We start from the raw sequence: 25,609 nt of genomic DNA on the forward strand, positions 1-25,609 counted from the left end.
CCACTCACTCAGCTCACTCTGAGGAGGAAGGAGAGCACAATTCCTGGCCGGCACAGAATGTTCTAGAGAGCCTATCCCGCCCCTCCCCCACCCCATCTAGGCTGACGGATCACAATCCACAGCTCTTTCCTTTAATACTCGGTACCCTGCCCAGACTTTTTAAATCCTTCTGTGCATTGAAAACCTAAGTGGATTCCCTTACTAACATGTTTATGTGGGTATGTAATATGAAGAAAATCATACTTTTAGAAACTTTAAGCACATGTTTTTGAGAAGAAGACCGTTGTAAATGTTGGTTGTACCATGTCAGATTTCCGTTAAACATTTTGGGCCTTCATTACGTAAGACCAGTAATCATTATCTAGCAGAAAAAAATCACACATTCAAATGCTTCTGGCATTTAATTTGTCTGTGTAATTTTCTTTCTGGATAAAATTTCTTGTGTAGCCAGTTGCCTATGCCCAACAGGAAAATAAACTTGAAGACTAAAATGTTAGTCATAATTGATAGATGTTTGAAGCAACAGTACGATCAGGGTGTTTCGTTACATAGAGAGATGGGTTTATGTCCAGTTTAGGCTCTTTTTGCACATCCTCTTTGCCAAGGGGCTAAAAGCAAGGGAGGTAAAATACTGGTTTCTATACCTGAAGCATTCGCATTCTAATTGCAGGTAAGGCAGAGATTAATGATGCTTCTAGATGACAAATGTAATTATTGTTATCTAAATATAAGGCACAGAGAAAATGCGTAAATGCTGAGGAATTTGGAGTCACATTAAATCGTTGATGGGGGTGCGCCTAGCTGGCTCAGTCCCTGGAGCGGGCGACTCTTGATCCCCCCAGTCAGGAGCTCGAGCTGCACGTTGGGGATAGAGGACTTAAAAAAAATTGTTGTAGGGAAATTAATATACCAACCATATAGTATTCTCAGAAAGATTAAAGAAAACCTTTGTTCTGTTGTAATTCAAAATTAATTTTCCTATCGGTTCTTTCCATGTTGTTTCTGGTGAAAGATCTGGTACCAATGGCTCCAACAGTGAAGCTAAAATGGATGAAAATAGCACATGATACAGAATTTCTCCAGTCTTCACATAAAGGAAGTAGGCTGCAATCTTCAGAGTGATCTAAAGTGCTATTACTTTTGGCACCTTATCAAATTTATCATATTTTGTATCACATTGACTTTGCTATTTTAAGAAGCCATGGCAAACACTGATTTCATATATAACTTCATGAATTAGTGAAGCTCAAAAATTCCCACAGCTTTGCTCTATTCATGAATTCTATACATAGTTTTACTTTCCGTGACAAAATACCAACCTGGTGAAAACTTACTTTCACGTCCTGTTCCTACTTTTCTTTTACTCTCAATTGACTAATGACCTCAAGTTATTTCTCGGGCAGCTGAAGGGAAGCAACCCAAAGGGATGATATATTTTAGAAATGGACGGGACTCTGGAGCCTGAACTCCCTCATTTTACACGTGAAAAAGTTGGTTCCTCCTAGAGGTTACGAATCTGAGGTCAGTCCAGTGAACGAGCAGCAGAGCCGCACAGCAGGCCCTGACAAAGCCATTAGGGTTTTCTGGTCCCTGCCCATGGCTTTCCCCCAAGCCCCCACTGGGCCATCTGGGAGGGAGGCCACACTTAGGGTAGAGAATTGTGTCTGTTTCATCTGTATTTGAACTTTTGATGAGTTTATCTCCCCCTTCCCCACTCCTTTTCAGAATAACTTGACGTTTACAGGTACTATCAGTGGAGATGTCTGTGTGTGGAAAGATCACATATTGTGTAGAATCGTGGCCAGAGCTCACAACGGGCCTGTGTTTGCCATGTACACCACGCTGCGGGATGGCCTTATTGTGACCGGTGGCAAGGAAAGGCCGTGAGTCCTTCTGTGCATGGCCTCACTGTGTGTCTGTGTGTTGGGCTCAGCCTGTGGTTTGCAGTTCATTATTCTAGTTCTTTCTAGAATATCCCCTCTGCATTTCCTCCTGTGCTTCACTCTTATTGCCTCTGATGTGCCTTCTTGTTGACTCTTAAATGCTGGTCTTTAAAGTCTTCTTGTAATTTTTTTTCATACTGTATATAGAAGCCTAGACCCCAGTAATCAGGGTGAGAATTTCTTTGAGGTAGTAGTGAGGCACACAGAGAACTGATTTCGGCATGTTTGTATCCGGTGTGTATTTGCTAGGTCAGAGGGGACCTGTGGGAAAATCTCTGCCCTCACCCAGGATGCACCTGGACTGCCTGCTCCCTTCTTTGTCTGGACGGACACTTGCTGTCTCAGCAGAGGATGAGAGGCTGCTGGAAACAAACTGCCTTGTTTGCTTCTCCTTGAGGCAAACTTGTGACATAAAATTATGTCATACAGGGCTTCAAAAATTTAAGTCTAAGGAAAGGCCTTTTTCTGAGTGCTTTGGAAACCTCCCAGAAGCCAGATACTTAGAATTGATTTTCTGCCAACATATTCATGTGAAAATGCAGTGTTTATGTGTCCAAGCAGTACATTTCCAGAAAGGATTGAGAGAAGCCCTGGGTATGAAGCACAAATGCAGTAGCTTTTGTCTTTCACATGGGCATGTTTTTGTCCTAAGACAAGCAGTTCATCTCACAGATAGAAAATAAAATTTTACATTCTTCAGACTCCCAAGTGAAAAACCATAAATGGGCTATATTCTGTCTTTTCCATATTACTCTGATGCTAGGGTTTCCCACATGCCACATACTCTGCACACCTCCGCTCGTGGGCAGCCGCTGAGTTGGGTGCTTTCATCACGGGAGGAAAGGTGCTTACCTTTTGGCCATTAAAAATAATCGTCTATAGCATAGCATCTGTAATCTTATTATCTGGCCTTACATTTTCATTATCACTTTAACATCACACATTATTTTTACACATTTTCTTAATCAAGAGAATACATTATGTAGGGGGGTGGGATCTAGGTAAGATTATGCTTATGTCAGAAAAATGAGGTAAAATCGGTTTAAACTGAATGAAGTACTGTGTATCTTAAAATTGCTCTAAAAAGTTAATATTGGGGCCTTTTTTTTCTATTCTGCTTATAATTTAGTATTTGTTTATTTCAAAAATTATTTGGAATAGCTAATAAATGCTTATTTTGGTTTGGGTTGTTACTAGGTCAAAAGAAGGAGGAGCAGTCAAACTGTGGGATCAGGAGCTGAGGCGATGCCGCGCCTTCAGGCTCGAGACCGGACAAGTCACTGACTGTGTTCGTTCTGTGTGCAGAGGCAAAGTAAGAAAGATGTTCCTTGAGCCATTACGGTGCGGCAGAAAGTAGAGGACAGTTACTCGTGGGGTTCTCTCACCCTCTGGCACTTGATGAATGATAGAAAAGATGAGTTTGCTTGTCGGCCATCCTCTGCCACCCCTGCTTCCGGTGCTGGGCCAGCCAGAAGACAGGGGGCCGCTCTTCTCAGTACTCTAGGCCAGCCTCTGTGTGTTCTTGAATCTGTTGGTTCAGCTGTGGTAGGCAGAAGTGGAATTTCTTGCCAGTCAACGCATTTTGATTAGACCAGCTTTTTTTTTAAGTACTCTCCCCTGCAACGTGGGCTTAAACTCATGACCCCAACACCGAGTCGCTCACTCTATTCACTCTACCAACTAAGCCGCCCAGGTGCCCCATCTGTTTGTTTTTTTTAAAACACCCATTACCATAAAAAATGTTGACAATGCATGAACTTTCAGTGAGTCTATTTAGAAATCATACACGTGTTATTCTCAGTCCATGTATGCATTGGTTAAACTTACCTTTTTAAAAATTTTTTATTAATGTATAATGTATTATTTGCCCCAGGGGTACAGGTCTGTGCATTTTCAGGCTGACACATCTCACAGCACTCGCCATATCACCTTCCCTCCCAGTGTCGATAACCCAACCACCCTCTCCATACTCCCCCCTCCCCCCAGCAACTTTGTTTCCTGAGATTAGGAGTCTCTTACAGTTTGTCTCCCTTCTGATCCCATCTTGTTACATTTTTTCCCCTCCATACCCCCCAAACCTGTCTTTCTGATTGACTTATTTCACTCAGCAGGATACCCTCTAGTTCCATCCACATCATTGCAAATGGCAAGATTTCTTTTTTGATGGCTGCATAGTATTCCATTGTGTATATATACCACCAAACTTACATTTATACTTCCCTCAACTAAAATCCAGTACTTTCTTCCTGTATCCCAGTGCAGTTACACCTCCTTGTAAATCTTCAGCTTAAAATAGAGGCCAAGTTCAGACTCTGACGGGCAAAGCCAGGTGCTGGGATACTAGAGCACAGTTGTGTTCTTTTACATGGACTCTGCCAGGCAGCCCAGGCCAGTGCTCCTGCGGGTGTGCCTCTAGTCAAAGGAAACCGCAGGAGCTAAGGCCTGGCTTGCTCCTAGAGCAGTCACAGCAGAAAGTTCTTTGAAAGGAGGTCAGTAGGGTCCTTTTTAAGTTATTGAAAGCAACTGTTGTATTACATTAAATGTATTGGTCCCATTTGTGTTTTAGGGCAAGATCCTAGTTGGGACAAGAAACGCAGAGATCATTGAAGTTGGAGAGAAGAATGCAGCATGTAATATTTTAGTTAATGGCCATGTGGACGGACCCATATGGGGACTGGTAACACATCCTTCCCGGGATTTTTTCCTTTCTGCTGCGGAAGATGGGACAGTGAGACTCTGGGATATTGCTGATAAAGTACGTAGTTTTCTTTCTTGAAGTTAGAATTTCTAAGGATGGTGTAAGTCCTAAATTGCTAGCACTTAAATAACTATTTGAGAATTATATTGAGAATTTTGAAAAGAAATTGGTTTACTTTATAAGTACTCTATTTAATGTAGTTCTCTATGACTCTTGGTTCTTATGCAGAAGATGTTAAACAAAGTGAATTTGGGACATGCTGCCCGTACCGTGTGTTACAGCCCTGAAGGAGATATGGTGGCTATTGGAATGAAAAATGGAGAATTTATTATTTTGCTGGTGAGCTCTCTAAAAATATGGGGAAAGAAGAGAGACAGACGATGTGCAGTCCATGATATCAGGTTAGTCAACAAGTGGAATAGAATTTTTAATATATACATTCTTAATGACCCAGGTTATACTTGGAAACAGGTCCTTGGAGCCTATAGCATTTAATGACATCCTACACTGTATGCTGGAATGTGGCTGTTTGTATGCTTATTTACTGCTTGCTGCATTATCTACCCATTGGCACCAACTATGGTGCCTTATAACGGCATGTCCTTTGGGGGATGTTTGGCGAGTTAGTATCACACTGGATGTGTCCAGCAAGTTGAGTCATCCAAGAATTATGTTCCACTGTACAGAAGAGAGGCATCTGTCCTTTCTAAGTTGTCAACCTGGAGAATTAAAGTCGTAACTGCACATCTCAATTGAATATTTAGTCACTCAGTTAATGAGTTCTCATCAGGGCACCTGGGTGGCTCAGTTGGTTGAGTGCCTGACTCCCCCTCAAGTCACTATCTCGGTCCCGGGACCAAGCCCCTTGGTGGGCTCCCTGCTCAGTGGGAAGTCTGCTTCTCCCTGTTCCTCTGCTGCTCCCCTCTCAAATGAATAAAATACTAAAAAAAAAAATTAATACTCCCCAAACACCTATGCCCCAGACTCTGAATTCTTGAATGTTTACATTCCAGTGTGTAAGCTTATTTTGACAATGGCTACCATTTACTGGGTATTTCTGTGAGATCAAGATTTTTGAATCCAGTTGTTAAAAGCTTGCATTCTTTTCATTAGTAAAAACCCTTTTACACATAAAACCTTCCTCAGAATTTCAATATATATATAAACTTCCTGCAGACCCATTTTCCTAAAGAACCTCGACTGAATTGTCCCATACTATTTCCCATGCCCACTAGGCATTTGTTTGTCTTTTAAGGTAACTCCCAAACTTCAGGTAGTGTCACTTCATCTGTAACCTGAGGCAAATTAATCTGGTCTGTTTCCAGATGAAGGAATCCTAGCTTGGTAAATTTGGTGTATTATATAACTGAAAGAGTTATGTATATGTTAGTGGCTTTTTCAAAACTTAGATCTTTTTAAAGGAAACAGATGAAGAAACAGGAGCCACTTAAAACTGTAGTAGAGTGTAAGCTTTCTGTTTCATGTAACACACATAAAATCTCAATATACACAGTCAGTTGTGTGTATTCTGAGTAAAACTTGTATCTTTGGGTTAATCTACTTAAGGCCAGATCACACACGTACTCATTTTTGAGAGGTAGAAAACAAGTCACTGGTTTTAAATGTTTATGGGATTTAATGTGGTCTAATGTGTCTTTCACGTGTTTTATTACCTCTCCAGATTTAGTCCAGATTCCCGGTTTCTGGCAGTGGGCTCTAGTGAGAACTCAGTGGATTTTTATGACCTAACGTTGGGTCCCACCCTTACCAGAATCAGCTACTGCAGGGACATTCCCAGCTTTGTCATTCAAATGGACTTCTCTGCAGACAGCAGGTATCTCCAGGTATGATACCAGTAACAGAAAAGCCAGTTTACACAAGCTAATACTGTTAGCAGAAGCATTTACAACGGAGTTTTAGGGATGCCTGGCTGGCTCAGTCAGCAGAGCCTTTGACTCTTAAATCTCCAAGCTGTGAGTTCGAGCCCCACATTGGCCAATAACTTTCTGAAAAACTCCTGAGTTCCAGAACTTCTGAACTCTTGCCTTTATTTACTCTTCACTGTTTCTGCATTAATATCCTATTCTTTCTAGTCCTCGTCTCCATTTTTTCTAACAGGCTTTTGTAGTCATGGTTAATGTTAGGATGTTAGAAATATAAATCAAATAACACACTGCCATTATCCTATAGCCTTCTGCTGTGTCTCTCACATAATGGAATTCTTGTCCCATTTTAACATGATACAAGGTCTCCACTGGTTGCTATAAACGACATGTCTATGAAGTGCCTTCAGGAAAGCCTGTTACGGATCTGGCCACCATGGATAGGATCACTTGGGCTACATGGACTAGGTAAGAACTGACTGAAGGTCAGCCAAGAAAACTGGAAAATCCTATTGCTCAACAGTTAGAGCCATTCCACTAGGGAACAGTAGTTGAGTTTTATGTTTGTTACCGTATCTTGAATTCTTCCGAAGAGGATGATGACAGGTTTATGCTGGAACTTCTATTCATTGAACACAGTCCCATGCTTTATCAGAGTTAAAAGCCTTTAAAGAGGCCCTGATGATTTTAACAGTCTGTTTAATAACAAGCAATAAAACCACATACTGGGTACTATTAAGCAATTGTATTACTTATCTAAAGAAATGCTATCTTGCAGTTATTAGAAATGGAACCTTATAAATTTGTTGTTTAACAGGTAACCATGAGTAGTCATCTTTTTTAATCCATCAAATTCCTAAAGCATAAAAGCATCTTTTAAAGTAACATAATTAAGTAGGGATTAATTAACAAAAACCTTTTCAGTGTTTGCTATGGTGGATTTTCTTTAATTCCTTCCCTCTAGTATTCTAGGGGATGAAGTTATGGGAATCTGGTCCAGACACACTGAGAAAGCCAATGTCAACTGTGCCTGCGTATCTCATTCAGGAATCAGCCTCGTAACAGGAGATGACTTTGGCATGGTTAAGTTATTCGACTTCCCGTGTCCTGAAAAATTTGTAAGTTTTTGTTTGGTTTTGGTTTTTTATGTAGCTTTACGAGTTTAAGTATCTGATCATTAGTACTTCTTCCCCCATAATGTAATACCTAAATATGTTACCGTCTTCTGATTTGGAAACATTTATGTTCCTAAAATCTTTTCAAAACTTCCTCAATCCCTTACTCTGAAGTAAAAGCTTTTAGAAATCATCTCCCCATACCAAGTAACACCATCTTTGCAAACTATCCTAATAAAGCTGTGATTAGCCTTTTTATCAAACCTTTACTCACAAGTTTCAAATGCTTTTCCTCCGAGGAAAATGTTCAGAGTGCCTGGAGACATCTGACTGCCCAAATTTGGTGCAGATCTATTAACTAACATTAGTAATGCTGGCTGTGGGCCAAACTGCCTACCTCTCTTCATAGCCCATGAGAGAGATCTAGGGTTCCAACATCCTGAGCTTTCTCGTTGTTTTTCAGGCAAAGCACAAAAGGTTCTTCGGTCATTCACCTCATGTGACAAATATTCGATTTACCAGCGGTGATCGACATGTTGTTAGTGCTGGAGGTGATGACTGCAGGTGAGTAACTTTCTCAGCCGAAGAACAGACTATCTTACTAGTTATTAAGAGATCTAGTGTCACTATATCAGATGACAGACTGCAAGCCATCAACCTAGGAAGGTAGCATAACTGGCCAGCTCAATGGGGGCTCATACAATGGCAATATGAAATAAAAGGAGTTAATGAAAAATTGTATACATTTATGATTTGAAAGCTCTTACTTAAACTTCTGAAAATCTAGAAACATAATGAACTCACTGCCTTTTTTTTTTTCTTTCCTGACTGCAGTTTATTTGTCTGGAAATGTGTACATATGCCTCACTGAAAGATATGGGCGCCAAGAAGACTCTCTATAAATTAACAGCCTTGAGAGACCAGAATTACAGAAGAGGAAACAAAACAAAACAAAAACAGAACCAAACCTTGCATGGGCAAGTGGTGCTAACTTAGGATTGTAACAGGGATAAATGCCCAGAGTCATCCAAACAGAAGACAGATAAGTTCAAAATATTTGCTGTATGCACTGGATAACTGTCCATAATCCATACACTGCCAGACAATTACTTAAAGAAAGGATTGAATAAAGACTTGGTGAAAGGCAGCCCCCCATTCTGGGGAAGTGTGCAAACTTGACACACCTGCCAGGGAGGCTTAGGGGACAGCACCTTTCAAAAAACAAAACCTTAAAAACCCAAGTTGCTTAATTTTCATCCTCTCTTTAGCAAACTGTTTTTCTTTTTTAGGATTTATATTTTATTTTCAAGGTTCATTATTTAATGACTTATTTTATCCTTGTGTTTACATAAGGAAAGGAAACACACCATCCCGTAAAGGATCACAGTTTTTAAAGGGCAAACATTATTTTCCCTAATGAAACACACACAGGCTTTACTGGAAAAGATAATGCTACTTAAGCATCGATAAACCTCTTCTTTAATAAGTGACATTTTTTCCCCTGGCAGTTTCACATTCAGGAACAAATCCCAAGTTAATAGTATATGATAACTACATTTTCATTTTTGAGTTGTTGATCCTTTTCAGAAGTCATCTCTATAACAGAGAAATTAAAACATGATTATAGTCTCATTAATGAAAAAGTAGTATGACGAAGAGTCCTTTCCAGTGGTGTACAGGTTCAAGTTTTAGACAGCAATAGTATTTAACCGGGAGAGCATACTGAATATTTAAAGATGTAGTGTAATAGAAACACTTGTTTAACATGTAGACTGACGTGTTCAAGGTCACATTTACAAAGCTAAATAATTTAGTAGCTCTTGAAATAAAATTTTTATAGCTTTCTTTTCTACTGGAAAAGTTATTAATTAGATGTATGCCACCCCATTAGGCTGACTTCCAAAAGGAATGAATACAGGTCCACTTGTAAAATTTGTCCATTAAAGTTCCTTTTTGGTGGATTAGGGCTTAACTCTTAGATATTTATCCCTATTCACTTTAATGCTGCCAAAGATCAGTACTTGCCGTTCAGGAATTTGCTGTTTAGCCTGTCCGTAGTTTCCTAAAGATGGGAGATTATGTAGATTACTACTTAAAATATATATTTTTCTAAGTGTGAAAAAGTTTAAGATGCTCTACTGGTCCTATGAATTTTTATTTCAATGTGTTAATTATCTCTATAGCATAACAGGTTTCTGAAAATCTCAGTCTGGTTCAACCTGACGTGAAGACTCCTGACACCTATTTTTAATGCCCAACACCTTGTAAATACTGAAAACAGAAAATGGCTGAACTGTATCACAGAAAGCCTAACCAGTGATTGAACATCGTCAGTTTTAAAGCTCTGAATAGTACCTGTGTCTGAAGACTGATTAAGGCATTAAGAAGCTTGATACATAAGGTCATATTCACATCAATGGATTCTCCTAAATTAAGCCCAATTTTAGAATATACTAATATTAAATGTCTATTCATGTGTAATAGAAAGAGCCATTCAATAAATTAAAGAAATTCCCCTGAACCACCACTCCCACTCACCCCTTCCACCTTTGAGCCTGTTGCAGTTTCAAATCTTCCTTCTGAGCCAAAGCTTCCCAGCTTTTGGCTAAAGAGAAATTACATTTCTATTACAGTACATGTAGAAACACTAATTACAGCCTTAGGTAAGTGATACAGATATAGGACAAAAATGCCTCTGCTGAATTCTCCAAGTAGCCAGCCAAGTAGGTCAGCTTCACAACTAAAACTCACATTGATCTGAAGTAGTTCTCCCGCCACCCGCCTTGTTTATTCCAGCCATCAGCTAAGGGAAGGTGAATAACCATGACAGGTTATGAAGATTTTGACACAGAGAAATACTTTCGTGTGCAGTATTTTAAGCTCCTGAATTTGTCACCTGAGGCTCTGGCCCCTTCAGTCCTGTTTTTGTACAGAAATACGTGACAAGAGTGCGCCACACCTGGTAGCCACCTTGTTCCCTCCCTCGTTACAATGCTTTTTTGATGGTGGTTCATTTTAAAAATTTGTTGGATAACTTGGTCTAGAGTTAACGTTAGCTTGCCCATAAACCACAGCAGCTAAAAGGTAACACTGAACTCTTAAATGTGTTTCCAGGCAGTATTTATTAAATGGTAAAAAATATCTGACTTTAGCATGTAACTGACTTGTAAAATGGCTGAACCAAACCACTTAGGCCCCATTTCCCATTTATGTTCTTTGTAATGGAATTAGGAATGTCATTTATAGTGATACTAGAAGTCTGAATTTCTAGAAATACACCGTAAGATGCTTTACTTCTTTGTAGAAGGAATTTAAGTAGCACTGGAATGAACAAATGCCTTAAATTCAGAGGAGTCCACTTTTTAGAATGAAGCAGAATGGTCATTTCACCGCAGCCTAACTTCGTGAGAGCTCTGTGTTCTCCTGTGCACTGTCTTTCCTCTTTCAATGTTTCAAGTTTTTTCTTAGGAACTGGCTCAGCAAAGTGCAACTTACAGATGGTTTAATAACTGGTTAATTCTTTCTTCCCCCAGTGGAAAAGCAATGACCACAAAAACAACTGCTCGTTTATATGCTCTTAATCATGGACTTTTTTACACATGTTGTTATCCCTCCGACACATAAGTCAATGAACTTTTTTTTTCCACAGTTAATTTGATCATGAGAGTGTTTGAGTCTTTATCTCTTTTGCATTAATTCGCTCTGTTCTAACCAACTTCTAGCTTATTTTTTAAAAAACTGCTGTACATCAAGTCCTTAAGATCAGTGATCCATTGGTTATTTAATTCTAAAGCATCTGACACTTTTGCCTTAACTATTTCAAAAATCACACACAGAAGATTATGTATTGATTCAGTAGTCCAAAAGTTTAGTCCTGTTTTGCAGTTTACCCATCAGATTTCTGTAATTTAGTCATTTAAAATATACTATTTGAATCTAATTTTTACATTTAAAAAATTTTCTGTGGTTCTGAAAATGTTATTTTTCAGAATGTGAGATATATGTACAGTTATGATCTTGTGAGCTCAAAGTATGTTTTCTGATACCTTCTGTATATAGCATTGTAAAAAAAAATTTTTGTATAATTTTGTGATAATGCAGCCCCAAAATATTTATTTAAAAAGTGTATGTTAATAGTAAATGAAAGCATTTTAAGGAACTGTTGGATCTTTTTTGCATTTGTCATTCCGTTTTTACCCAACCCATCCTATCCCAGAAGGTAAGAACCATCCACTGAAGCAGCACTCAACCCAAGACACCTGTATGATCATGCTTTCAAACTCAATTCACTTAAAATTAAAAAGCAGGACTGAATGACTATTTTATGCTGCCTCCACTCTTTGGGCCGCCACTCTGTTTTCACAGTGTATAATCCTTGGGAAAAGGGAACAAAATCCAATGTTTTAGAATAAGGATGCTCCTCTCTCTCAACACAGAGCAAACTGCAGCCCCGCACTGCCACTGTCACCACGGGGTAAATGCGGATACTTGAAATAGCAGTCAGGGTGCAAACACGCCTCCAATGTTTTAATAGAATGTAGCTTTTCCTTGAACGGTCTTTCCACAGTCAAATAACACCCAATGTTAAAACCACTTAATAAACTTACAAACTTGAAAAATTAGACACTTGAGATAGGCAATAAACTTCATATTATGAAAGCAATATATTCCAAGTTTCAAAGGTTTGACAAGTTTTGCAGAATATGTTCACCAGTAGATGGAAATTCCAGTCTTCTGCCAAGTAGGACAGTCATTCACTGAGTAAACAAAAAATTTTAATTAACTGCTTTATGTTCATACATACCCAGCTAAGGAGTATTTTCACACAATATTTGTTCTACAAATTACAATAGGTAAATATCAGATTTTTAAAAAATTATATAAAAGCTACATAAAAGATAATGATGGCATGTATTTAAATTTATAGGCCATACTAAAGCTTTCTGAAACTCTCTTCCAATGATTTATATTACTAATGCCAAGAAAACTGACGTGAGATTTGTAAGCAGTGTATATACAGAAGGTAAATCTGATCTGGAGATACCTAGGTGAATAAGCAATCACTGGTAAAACGGAATTTGGAAACATTTTCCAAGGACCCTGTATAATTGAAACAGGTGAGAAAAATCAAAGTGATCTTTTCCCCCTAATCTGTAGACTTACAAATCTAAGAAACCATTAGAAAGACTTTTAATTTTTACCTGGTTTGAGGTCGAATCCATTTCAAGGCATGTCGTGGTGGCACAGTAATGGTGGGATGATAAAATGTGCAGTCGGGTCTTGTACACTGAGTGTTAAACCTGCAGTGCTAAATACAAACAACAATCTCAACATCTGCAAAGCTAATACCAGTAAAAACAGGGCAACATGAGAGAAACATTTAATGGGGCAAGAGATACAGATATTTTAATACTAAAACCCTGACAAATGACCCCCCTCTCCAACACAAAATTCTAGTCAAAGATTTCAAAAGGAACCTCAGGATACAATACAAACTTCTAATCACCCCGCACACTGGCCCAACATCCCTTCTATCCATCGTACCCCGGACGCCTTCATGTACAGCCAGCTGCAGCTGGGGGATACGATGGCCAGAGCGCGCATTCACGCTGATCACCCGAACAGGAGGAGACATGTCAATCGTCATACACAGAACATTAGAGCCATCAACGGAAGTACTACTGGACCTCATCATCTCAGTTTCTGACATGAGGTGGAATGTTTTAGAATAAAGATGCTCCTCTCTCTCAAAAAAAACCCACCCACATGCTTAGGCGTAGAGCGGAACGGAAACTAAGCAAAGGGAAGCTTCCCCCCGAAAGCCTAGAATATTAACCTCTGTTTCAGACCTCTTAATCTTAAAGGACCAGCTGGGGGCTCATACAACTAAGAACCTCAACGTCTTAAAGACCATAACATTAACTCTAACAAAAACAGAGACTGGGAGATGGGGGATAGGGGGCAGGGGAAGACCATGGACATACAAGATGCCCAATTTGCTAGTGCTTTTACAGGCCTCAGAATTGAAAAGTTCCCACTAAACCATTTTTGGGAAAATGAAAATTCTTACTTTTGGATGATAGAAGGGACATTCCATTTTCTTACAAGCAGGGAAATAACGGCACAGTTGACTACTAGAAGGTGATGCTGGTGTTGCAACTGCTGACAAAAATAAGAAGATTGATCAAATTTGGCAAAATAATTTGTAATGCAATATACTGATGTTTTTATGAAAACCATTTTAAAAATATGAGAAGATTTATATATTCATTAGATAAAATACTTCAGAATGATACCAAATAGGCATATTTGCTCTTTAAAGACTGGTTAGGTTAACGGATTCTGGCATGATAATTTATAAAACTCTTACCTTTTTTTTCCTTTAAAACAGTTTATAATCACAAAATATTTTCCATTTTTTACCTACTAGAGTAGTGCACAATGTCACTAACCTGGTTTTGGAGGCAGTACTGGAATTCTTCTACTCATGTGAGTGAAGGGACAATCTGGCTTAGTACATTTTGCATCATATTTACAATTTGGATGAACAAATAAACATTTTTCAGCAAATTTACAATTGGGGAAGGCTCTATAAAACAAAAACATTTTTCACATTTATTTTCAGTGCATGATTAGTTTTGTTTTTTGGTTTTTTGTTTGTTTTTTTTTTTGGTAGAGGCTCCTTAACTCTCTCTCACTACTTGTTTTGAGAAACAGAACAGAAACGAGGGAAACTCAATTTTTTCTTAAACTAAGCTCTATGTTCAACTTGGGACTTGAAATCACAACCCAGAAATCAAGAACTGCATGCTCTCCCGACTGAGCCAAACAGATGTCCAGGAAGCTCAATTTTTAAATGAGGCCAGGGCTCCTGGGTGGCTCAGTGGGTTAAAGCCTCTGCCTTCAGGTCAGGTCATGATCCCATGATCAGGGTCCTGGGATCGAGCCCCGCATCGGGCTCTCTGCTCAGCAGGTAGTCTGCTTCCCCCTCTCTCTGCTTGCCTCTCTGCCTACTTGTAATCTCCATCTGTCAAATAAATAAAAAAAAATCTTTAAAAAAAAAAATGAGGCCAGGTTTGGGGTGCCTCGGTGGCTCAGTCAGTTAAGCTTCTGCCTTTGGCTCAGTTCAAGATCCCAGGGTCCTAGGATCAACCCCTGCATCAGGCTCCCTGCTCAACAGGGAGTCTGCTTCTCCCTCTCCCTCTGCCCTTTCTCAAATGAATAAATAAAAAATTAAGAATTAAAAAAAAAGTAAAAAGAAATAATGAGGCCAGATTTCAAAAAAGGACACAGTAATCTATTCCGAAGTCTAAGGCAGTAACAGATTTTCAACTCAAACCATGACCCTGAAAGACAAAAGGGTTTTTTGTGTTAAAAATCAGACCATTTCCTGTTAGATACTTTATGAAGTGAACTCAATCTACTGAGCATAATATATGTACAAGGCACTGCTCCAAAAAGACTCATTCTGTGGTCTCCCTCCATGTACATCCATATTATTCTTACACCCAAACTTCCTTAAAGGAGTCAAAACATGGAGTTCTGTTTTGTTTTTATCTAAAAGCCATCCTCAAAGGTCATGCCATCAAGTCCAAAATGTTCTTTCATTAACTGTAACTAATTTTGTCCCCAGTGCCTTGGCAGTTGTGGATATGGACATGGACATGAACACGATGCACTCAAACCAGCGCAGCTAGAGAGAGAACTCTCTCCTTAAATGTACAGAAGCCTTCTCTCATCTCCCTGCTCCCCTAAACACACACACATGTATTACACATGGATGCTATTCTGGGAGGGCAACCATGAAGTGTCATTGCATTTAGTTATATGAATCAACCATGTCCACAGAAAAGAAAAACAAACAGAATAAGATCTAAGATCTAGAAATTAACCCAAAGATCAGAATCCGCTTGCTGCAGCTACTCACTTGCACGGTGAAACAGGATGATGGTAAGCACACTCATCCCCATTTTTACAGGCAGGCCAGTACTTGCAACGCTCCAGAAGTTTTTCGGGTTTCTGGACCACACTCAGTTCACTCATCTCAGCTAAAAGGGGGAAAAAAGTTAAAAGTATCTCATTAATTAAGATCAATTCAGTACATGGCACCTGTAATACATTTCCCTCAAAACCCAGTCTTAAAATCTTATGTTCTTCTATGTCACAATCATACAAAACAGTTCAATATTCTAGTTAACGGAGGTAAGAGCCTGCTAGAAAAGGTCAGCAGGAAGGGGACTGCAGTTCTCACTGTGAGAGGCAAACCAGATAGAGACGCTGCAACTACAGCCAGAGTTCTCACCCTAAACTCCAATGCTCAATATTATTTCAGAGATGAATTAAAATATGAGAGAGAAGGTGAGAGAGAGGAAAGAACGTCCAAGTAGGGAACCAATAAAATGAAATGAAAACTGCAAACACAAGGTGAAAAACAATGTGAACCAGGGCACCTGGGTGGCTCAGTCAATTAAGCATCCAACTTTGGCTCAGGTCATGATCTTGGGGTCCTGGAATCAAGCCTACCAGGGAGTTAGCTTGAGGATTATTTCTCCCTCTCCACCTGCCCCTCCCCCTCCTCATATTCTCTCAAATTAATCAAACTTTAAAAAAAAAAAAAAGAATGTGAACAAATACAAATATGTTCAGACATTGTAAGTGATACATACACAAAAGTGTTCGCACTCACTGAGGTATACACAGTTTGTTGTTAAGTCCACGTGGTAAACTCACATCAGTATGAGGAAAAGTTTTTTGCTTACAGTGGATTACAATGGGCCATTACCTACAGCGACCCACTAGATCACCCATCAGTGAGCCTGGCTGGGTGTGAGATGATTGGTGACCGACAGCCTTGGTGAGGGGGAAATAAAGGCAGGTAAAAGCAAGAGGAGAGCAAGTGTATGCATCATCCATAGGGCTCACTGCCTGCTACTCCCTTGCGAGGTCATGTCCAATGACAATGTCAATTGCTAGGGTGTGGGAAAGTGGGCCCCATGTTGCCAGACTGTTTCCTGATTCAGAGAAAGCAAAAAACCATTTCATATGACATACAAAGTTTAAATCCAGGCAACTAATGCCCATGTAAAATGTAAAAAAGCCTAATAAATTCACAACCAAAGGCGATAATGACCTGCCAACTTCTGGACCAAGACATCCTAGCTTAAAAAGAACAAAAAAGAAAAAGAAAGGAAAAAAAACAAGCATCATGGGTGTTACAAATTAGGATTCACATTCCTAATTATAAAAGCAAGTATCACTTCAACCACATTGCTCTAGTCCTCTTGCCTGAGTTCAGGCCAGTTCAAATTTGGCTCTGTAACTTAGCTGAGCTAGAGACTTTGGACAAGTCTCACCTAGTACCTCAACTTCAGTTTCCTTATCAAAGCAAAAAGAAAATAATGTCTTCCTTAGAGTCTTGTAATTGAATGGAAACAAAAATACAAAGTAGGCAACCAATCAAAACGTAACAGGGCAGCAGCTTACTGAGAACTTACTGATCTAGTGACCCAACCTCAGTCCTCATCACAGGAGAACAAGACACACGTATGCAGTCCTGGATCCCAAACAGGAGGACCATCAAAGGGCTACTATAAAACTATGCCAGAGGCACCTGGGTGGCTCAGTCAGTTAAGTGTCTGCCTTCGGCTCATGTCATGATCCCAGGGTCTGGGGAATCGAGCCCTGCACCAGGTTTCCAGCTTAGTGGGGAGTCTGCTTCTGCCTCTGCCCCTCCCCTCTGCTCATGCTCTCTCAAATAAATAAAATCTTGAAAATAAAATTTTAAAAAACCCACAACTATGTCTAATATATAGCTTTCCATGCTACTTTTAAAATAGTAAATAGCTCCATATTTATATGGATATATTTATATCCATAAAGGCATCCTTAGTCTCCAATAAAATCCTTGCATGCAGTTTTCTCCAGTTTTAAGTCTTTCTGATATCCTGCCTGCAGGAAATGTGTCTTACCGTCCTCCTAAAGAACATACTTTAGACTATGATATACACGTGGAAACCCACGCCAAATGAAAGAAGTTAACAGAATACCCAAGAGCAGACTGGCTGGAAAATGAGGTCGTTAGATACTCGTGGGCAGTATTAAAGAAGTTAAATACTTCATAAGGAAACATGATCTTCCTAATGGAAATGTCATATAATCAGAGGTCTTGATTCTGGTTTCCCCCCAACATTATAACCTCATAAGCCATTAAAACTTTTCCTGTTTTAAGTTTTAAGATGAGGCAAATTCACTTTTTATTCCAAGCTATAAACTTGCACTGCCATTCGGGGGGGAGGGAGAGTGCTGTTGTTAGCATCCTTGAAACACTGGACAAAAACTCAGCAAAAGCAATCACCAAGTTTCAAATTCCCTGGATGGAGGGGAAGAGTAAGAAAGACCAGAGCCTCTCTGTGACTGTTATTCAGTCTCTTGGGCCTCACTTACATTCTAACCACTACAAAGCTTCATTCTTGAGCAGCAGCTAAATGCTGAGAGTCCCAGATCAAAGCACTGGCACAGGAGGCTCCCCGCTCATCCGCCTGGCCTCCAGAAGGGCTAAGGCACTTGTGAAACCAAGACAAGAAGTCTAATGTGTTATTTACTGGGGGCACTGCAAGGACATATACACCAATAAAGCCTAATATGGACATCTGCATTTAAACAAAGTAAGACCCTAACTTCTTCTCTCACGTGAGACAAAATATACAGGGTCAGAAATCTGTACTGCATAACTATGGTAATTCTTTTTTTTTTTTTTTAAAGATTTTATTTATTTATTTGACAGAGAGAAATCACAAGTAGATGGAGAGGCAGGCAGAGAGAGAGAGAGAGAGAGGGAAGCAGGCTCTCTGCTGATCAGGGAGCCCGATGCGGGACTCGAACCCAGGACTCTGAGATCATGACCTAAGCCGAAGGCAGCGGCTTAACCCACTGAGCCACCCAGGCACCCAATTATGGTAATTCTTAACCACCTCGGTTACCATTTAAAAACTTTTTCTTCCTTTTTATAGGGTCAGACTTCCAATTCCCTCCACCAACCCAAACTAGGACATTTGGGGATGCCTGGGTGGCTCAGTGGGTCAAGCCTCTGCCTTCGGCTCAGGTCATGATCACAGGGTCCTGGGATCAAGCCCTGCATCGGGCTCTCTGCTCAGCAGGGAACCTGCTTCCCCCCACTCCGCCTGCCTCTCTGCCTATTTGTGATCTGTCAAATAAAAATCTTAAAAAACAAAACAACACCAAAAAAACCTAGGACATTACATTATTAACTCAGCCTAAAAGTATTCAGCTCAACAGCAGTATCTCCTCACTCACTCATGATCTCCCTCTAAAGGCTATTATCTTTTTAGGACCTGAAAAAGGTACTGACTGCATCTTCATGTCTCTGCCAAGACTGACTCGGAAAAATACCGAAACGCATTTTCTTTTGATACTATTCTTTTTTAAATTTTAATAATTGTCTCCCCTCCCAATGAAGGTGTTTTTCAACATTTTACAAGGTACAAGGAACATGACTACCATTCTCTTGTCACAAATGAAAAGGTCCAGCAGTATGTGCACCTGACAGTAGGTCTGGGGAGAGAACGATCCATCTGCCTAAAAGCAGGCTGTTATCTGAGGAGTTCATCTCGTTCCTACTAAATACTATTAATTAATTTAAACATAAGGCTTTGCTAAACTTCCAAGCAGTATCTTGATAGATTAGGTGAGAAACTCCTTTTAAGGGAATTTCAAAGAGGTATGAACAGAATCAAAATGCAAATTCATTTTTCTGCCAATTATAAGAGACTATTACTGTTACAACAAAAGGGAAGTAACAAGTGTAGTTTCTAAAGGGAGAAAGGAAGCAAGGTATGAAGAACGACGGCTGAGCCTTTCATAAGCACGGTTCCGAGGTACTTTGGCTCTCGGGGCTAAAGCCGACCGTAGCACGGGAGCCGGGAGCCCATACAGAACACACGCACGACAGTCTCACATGAACTCATTTTGTCTGAGAGAAGAAAAAAGGCCGCTACTGAATTATGAGAAAGAGCAAGGCCTCTACCCAGAATGCATCCCAGGTAGAGAGACTGGGCCCAGATTCCCTGCACAATGACAGCACCCTGGAAAGGGAAAATCTGAGCTCTCAACACACCATTTGGAAAGCTACCATCTGGGTCATCGAGCTGCCTGCTCGTCAAGTGCAAGTGCTGTGGGTGGAGGAGACCTCTGAGTCCCTTGTTTGAGGCTGCAGTTTGGTTTACAGGTTTCACTCCTTCAAAGCACATGTCCTCCTCTTGATCTGACATGTATCCTGGGGGGCTGGGGACACCATCCAGCGTCACTATAAACTTGGGACTTGCAGGTTTATCTGGTTGTACAAGATCTCTGCCAGACAGATAGAAAATACCATAGAATTAGGGAAACAAACACAAAACGCTGAGCCTCCTACAGTGCTCTTCAGCAGAACTATCGCTCCCTTACTTGGTGGTGGTCTCTTCAGTAGGAAAAAACCAAACACACAAACTCGGTAGGCCTTCCAGGAATGGCCTGCTTGGCTCCCGCCAACACACCACGGCGATGGCCAGCTGCTGTGGCGGCATCACCAGTGACCCTCCAGGCTGCACTAAGGACAATCTCCCCTCCACCCTGAACATCATCATCCAATGGATCTCCATAGGGTCACATGGAAATAAACTGGAAAATCCGCATCTACGCTCAGATCACATAGCCAGCAGTTCCATATTTACACTGATTTTATTATCGGTACATCTGTTCCTTCATAGAATATTTAGTCCATTTTCTAAGGGAGGCATCACCCCAACCCAATCTGCTAATTCTCTGCGCAGAGATTTCCTGATGTGATCACGTGACTTTTAAATTTCATTTCCTGAATGTGCTTTAAGGAAAGAATCTTATTTACAAAGCTAAATCATACATGGACTTCTTTGCAAGTTAACGGATTTCTGAACAAGAAAGAGGAACTGGAATTTCTGAAAACTGAATGGGCTTACTATTTATGCATGGCCTAGCGACTGACCCAATAAAAGCACTCTGCACTGGGGGCAAGGACGGGAGGAGGGGAGCTGGGAACGGTTAAGCTGCGCTATCTCATCAACACAAAAAAGCTACACAAGAAAAAGAAACCATCTACCGTGTCTGCATAAGGTGTCCTGAAAGTACCCGAAGGGTATCTGCAGTCTTCATCCCCGACTCTTGGTTTGGTGCCACTACTATTTCCTCAGACAGCTTTGGCTTCTTCAGAATAAATGATCTTGTGTCTGCATGGACCATGGATTCCATGTCATAGTAATCTGAGCCAAAAAAATTGGCCATAAATGTTTACTTCTGAATATACCTTGCATTCCCAACATCACACATGTGAGAAGAACGTCAACCTTTTATATATTTTGTAATATTTTCAAAGGAAAATCACAATAGTTCTACCCAGGAATAGCGCTGCAATTCTGTGCCAAACACCTTTTCAAAAAGTATTCCTTTCCTCATAACAGCCCATTACATAAGCCTTCTAATCAATACTCCCTGCCTACAGTACAGAACGGTTTTTATGTGAGACATCTAATGGGATATGAACAATATAAACTTACTCTAAGTACAACAGTATCTTCTAAAATTATAAACAAAACCCCTCATATTCCCTCAAACCATGATACTGAGGCTGCTTAAAAATTTTTCTCAAAATTTTCTTTTGTTCATTTTGCACAGTACCACTGAGAGAGAACACATTCTGACGAAAACAATTCATCAGGTGTAATTTCTGTCTGGTTGTACCGAGAAGACTGTATTGGAAAGGAATTAAGATAAATGGGCATTTAAAAAAAATACAGCAAAGCAAACAATGACCTTCAGGGCAAAAGGCCACAGTTCATGCCATCTCTAATATGCTTCTTAACCCTATTTCATAAAATATGCCAAGAGCCCAGACTGGAGACACCTGACCTATCGATATATGCCATCAACTGACAAGTTAATGAGTTGCACTTCTCTTAAGGTTAATAGGCAAATAAGAGATGAAAATCCACAGGATGTCCATTCATGTTCATTCAACTGAACAAATCCAAAACCTGAGAACTGAACACTGAGCTGGGTACAAAGAAGAAAAAAGTAGAAAGGTAGGTGTGCAAACAATTTCAAAACAGCACACCCAAAAAGCTAATCCTAAGAGAGTAAGTACAAGGTTTTGGCAAGAATACAGGAAACCACTCCAGCTGAGCAATCAAGACAAAGGCTACAGACGAAGGACAATTGAAGATGTTGAAGTAAATGAGCACGAGTAACCAGAGCGTTGCAGGCAAAGAAAACCGCATGGAAAAAGGCAAAGGCTTTCATGAGACACAAGGAATCTAAGACCTGCTGAGACACAAGGAATCTAAGACCTGCTGAGAAATGTGGTGTGGCTGAGGGCTGTGGCCGGGGTGGGGTGAGTGGCAGGGAAGGCCGAGGCATAAAGGATCTTGTATGTGTGTCAATGGCTTTGGATTCTGATCTAGAAGTGTTCAAGAATCGTGAGAGGTTTCTAAGGAGGGAAATGATACAATCAAACTGGTTTTTAGAACAGGCAGAATTAAGAATGGACTGTAGTCCGAGAACTCAATTACCAGGCAGTTGCCCAGAGGAGACAGTGAGGCTCCAAATTAAGATTCTCAACTCTGCCCTCCTGGAACCCACACACAAGGGAGAGAAGATACACTGCACACACCTCAGCAGCACCAGCACCTCACAGCAGCTGCATGTCCAAGTCCCAGCCTAGGAATGAGGCTGAGCATGCCGTCCCCTGTGAGGGCCGGAGAGCATGAAGACGCAGATGGAGCAGAGCGGTAGATGAGAAAGCGGACACAGGAGAGAGAGGACAGGAGAAAGAACAGACTTAAAACGGGGCAGGATAAATTTCAATTTTATATTTATTTAGTCTGAAGTCTTTGTGGGGCTCTCAGATGTTTAGAAGTTGAAATGAGAGAGAAATAAGAGAAGCGCTGAAGGTAAAAGAAGTGTTCCATCAAAGCACATATATAGCGCTGCCACGTCTCACGAGGAGCCTGAAAAGGATACTTCCCTCCTCTGACCAACATGCAACTCGCTGTTCTTCAGTGACTCTCAGAGGGCTCCCAGCTAGCAAAGGTAGACTCGACAATTTAGTCCAAGGCTGCTGCCCTCCTTCTTACCATCCAGCCCTTTACGAGGCAAAGCAGTTCTACCAGTTTGTATCTTGGGAGAATATAAAAAGATGAAAATAATGCTAAGGGTAGGACACATGATGAAATGATCATTTTAAGCGTTAATAGAGGAGGAGAGGAGATGATACAGGAGAATGACATGGAATTACAGAAGAGACATCATGAAGTCCTGGAAGCCAAACAAAGACTTAAGAAAACATGGGAACGACATGTCATATGCTATAGAGTTTAGCAAAGTGGGCACTGAAAACAGCTTTTCATTCCACTAAGCCACTAGTCACCTCTGCAAGATTTACGTTATCACCTGGGTCAAAGAGAAGCAGACAGATGTGAGAGTTAGTGACATCTTCTGGGTACAGACCACAGGCTGAATCCATGCATTTGGTTTCCTCCTAAAACCCCACTAAAATGTCAACAAAGGGTTAATTTATTGGAAGATAAACTCACAAAGAAAATAACTGTTTAAGAGCAGACATCCAGATTTTGAAAGTGAAAAACTAATATTTTCAAAAGCCAAGTCTTAAGCCAATAATGAAGTAATTCAATGTGGATCCGAAGATTCTCCAAAGGCTTGGGTAACCAACCGGCAGCACAGGGGACCTTGGAAAAAAGGGGAAGTCAAGGCCGAACCAGGTGTGTTCAAGTGTCCATTCCAGAAGCAATTATGTCTTCTTAAACTCAGAATCTGTTTTCTTCATTTCTGATCCCTATCACACCCATTCCCCAACCTATCTATATTCAAGTCTTTTGGAATAACTGGGAGACATGCTTTCCCATTGGTCAATGTTGGAGAGGCCTACAAATGAAGCATCATGGTCTTTGACAGAATAGTGCTACAACAAAACAAGCTAAATGTATACTATTAAAATTTTTAAAAGCATTTAGATTTCCTGATAACCCTTTGACTATTTTCTCCCTTGGAGAAAAGTGGAGCTTAAGACTCCTGAAAAGGTCAAAACAGAGAGTCTTTGGAACAAGGAATGCCAGCCACACAGAAAGAAGTACCATTTTGAAAACAGGGAGGCGGTTCTTAAGCAAACATCACATGGTAACTGAAGTTGAAGTGCCTCCCCCAGCCCCTTTTCCTCACCTAGCTCCCAGAACACTGGCAGCCAATCCACTACTTTGAAAGATCTTTCTTTGGAGAAGCGAACCACTGCAAGAGGAAAAGCCTAAAGACAGTAACCTCGGGGTGCTCCTGTATTAGACAAGAAAAATGCCTTTCCATTGTAGAATCTATATTCAAATGTGAAGTCAAAAGCCCACCATCCTGACTAATGAACCCAGAATGCCAATTAGCTTTCCCACTCATAAATATAAGACAATCAAGGATCCTCAGACACCTGAGGAAAACCTATCACAAAAGACAGCAACTGAAACAAACAACTTGGAGAAAATAAGACTAAGAAGGGAGGGGAAAAAATACCCCAAAATATCTTTAATATCCTCAGAGAAGTAACAGAGCGTTGCATACATATGAAACAAAGTCAGTATGTGAAAAATAAAAGGAATATGCAGAAACAAGAAGGCTCTCACAAATAAAAACCATCACAAGAGGTAAGCCAAGAATGCAGTACCTCATAAGCCTCATAGAACTAGATGCTTCAAACTGTACATGCACCATGGAAAAAAAGAAAAGTTAAAGAAACAAAAAAAGAATGTGCAAGTCCCAATGAAATGGATACAACATACACAGAGCCTAGCTGCCAAACATTTTGAAATACCCTAATGTGGGAAGCAGAATGGAATGTGGAGAGATGACAGGGCAAAATCAAGGATGGAGAGTATCTAACACTTTGACAGAAGAAAGGAGAAGCCAGGAGAGAGGCAAAGACTGAAACTACAGGAGTGTGGGGCTACTCCAGTATTCAACAACTGGGGAGGATCTGGTGTCTAGGCGGAACCCTGAGAGAGGACAAGTTCCTCTTTCTGAGACAGAGCTAGGTGGGGTAAGGGGATATACCTACTGACTCTGGAGGCCTGACCAAAGGAGTAGAAGAGCCACAGGGAGGGGTCAAGGCACCAGAAATTCCAACAACGGGTAGGGATAGGGGAAACAGAAAAAGAGGTTTCCAAATTTAAGATTGCAGGTATCCAATGACTCCCTTCATGTAGGCAACGAACATTTACTGGGGACTGTACATGCATCTGGCAGAGGCTGGGCACTGGAGAATGTGGAGAATGCAGAGATAAGTAAGGCAATCACCCCCTGTCCTGAAGTAGGCCCTGGCATATATGTCTAGGCTGGGCAAAGGGGGGGGGGAGGCAAAAAATTAAGCTACGGGGGCTCTAAGAACAACATGTTCTTGGTGTGGCCCTGGTAAGGAGATTCTAAAGTGAAATAAGTGAGAATAAGGCTGAACAGACAACAGGACAGTAAAGCAGGGCAAAACATTGTAAAGTAGGGTAGAAAGGAGAGAGGGTAGGGATTTGAGTTGTCTCTAAAGCAGGGGAGTGACAGCCAGAAAATTCCAGAGACTCAGGTGAAACGGCACCAAAGTAAGAAAGTTTTTGAATGAGACGAAAAATACAAACACCATAAAACATGAAGAAAATGCAGATCTTGTTTCCTGGCCCTAAAATATTTTTCACAATCTAAATATAGCATCTTAGGGCAGGATCTAAGATATACAAGATACATTAAATGAAGTGTAAGAAATGGAAACAGCAACTGAAAAATGCTAGATTACAACGAAAATTTAAGATTATTACCAACCTTGACTGATCTGTAGAGTTTCTGCCATTACTGGGTCAATTTGCAGTCGGGATAACAACTGCCTCTGTTGAGTTCCTAGAA

General features: G+C 40.5%; 2 protein-coding genes across 15 annotated transcripts in view; one reads left to right on the plus strand and one right to left on the minus strand.

The window, feature by feature from the left end:
* The window catches only part of EML5 (EMAP like 5), a 177,668-nt gene extending 165,749 nt beyond the window's left edge, over window positions 1–11,919 (plus strand). For all 5 annotated transcript variants that reach the window (XM_004739095.3, XM_004739097.3, XM_045071498.1 and 2 more), the window contains 9 exons: window positions 1,726–1,883; window positions 3,141–3,255; window positions 4,510–4,698; window positions 4,870–5,042; window positions 6,323–6,485; window positions 6,889–6,992; window positions 7,489–7,642; window positions 8,103–8,203; window positions 8,474–11,919. In XM_004739095.3, coding sequence (XP_004739152.1) covers window positions 1,726–1,883; window positions 3,141–3,255; window positions 4,510–4,698; window positions 4,870–5,042; window positions 6,323–6,485; window positions 6,889–6,992; window positions 7,489–7,642; window positions 8,103–8,203; window positions 8,474–8,510 — 1,194 coding nt within the window. In that variant the 3' untranslated portion in view covers window positions 8,511–11,919. The remainder of the gene's footprint in view (window positions 1–1,725; window positions 1,884–3,140; window positions 3,256–4,509; window positions 4,699–4,869; window positions 5,043–6,322; window positions 6,486–6,888; window positions 6,993–7,488; window positions 7,643–8,102; window positions 8,204–8,473) is intronic.
* Window positions 11,920–12,139: 220 nt separating this feature from the next.
* Window positions 12,140–25,609, minus strand: part of ZC3H14 (zinc finger CCCH-type containing 14) — a 52,714-nt gene continuing 39,244 nt past the window's right edge. For 2 of the 10 annotated variants that reach the window (XM_045071515.1, XM_045071511.1), the window contains 8 exons: window positions 25,529–25,603; window positions 20,772–20,931; window positions 19,773–20,005; window positions 15,567–15,687; window positions 14,092–14,228; window positions 13,710–13,801; window positions 12,841–12,947; window positions 12,140–12,396 (listed from right to left, as the gene is read on the minus strand). In XM_045071515.1, the coding sequence (XP_044927450.1) occupies window positions 12,390–12,396; window positions 12,841–12,947; window positions 13,710–13,801; window positions 14,092–14,228; window positions 15,567–15,687; window positions 19,773–20,005; window positions 20,772–20,931; window positions 25,529–25,603 (932 nt within the window). In that variant the 3' untranslated portion in view covers window positions 12,140–12,389. The remainder of the gene's footprint in view (window positions 12,397–12,840; window positions 12,948–13,709; window positions 13,802–14,091; window positions 14,229–15,566; window positions 15,688–19,772; window positions 20,006–20,771; window positions 20,932–25,528; window positions 25,604–25,609) is intronic. The other 8 variants (XM_045071528.1, XM_045071534.1, XM_045071512.1 and 5 more) reach the window with 7 other exon arrangements.

The sequence above is a fragment of the Mustela putorius genome, unplaced genomic scaffold (assembly GCF_011764305.1).
Source record: "Mustela putorius furo isolate JIRA1106 unplaced genomic scaffold, ASM1176430v1.1 tig00000129_pilon_pilon_pilon, whole genome shotgun sequence".
NCBI lineage: Eukaryota > Metazoa > Chordata > Mammalia > Carnivora > Mustelidae > Mustela > Mustela putorius.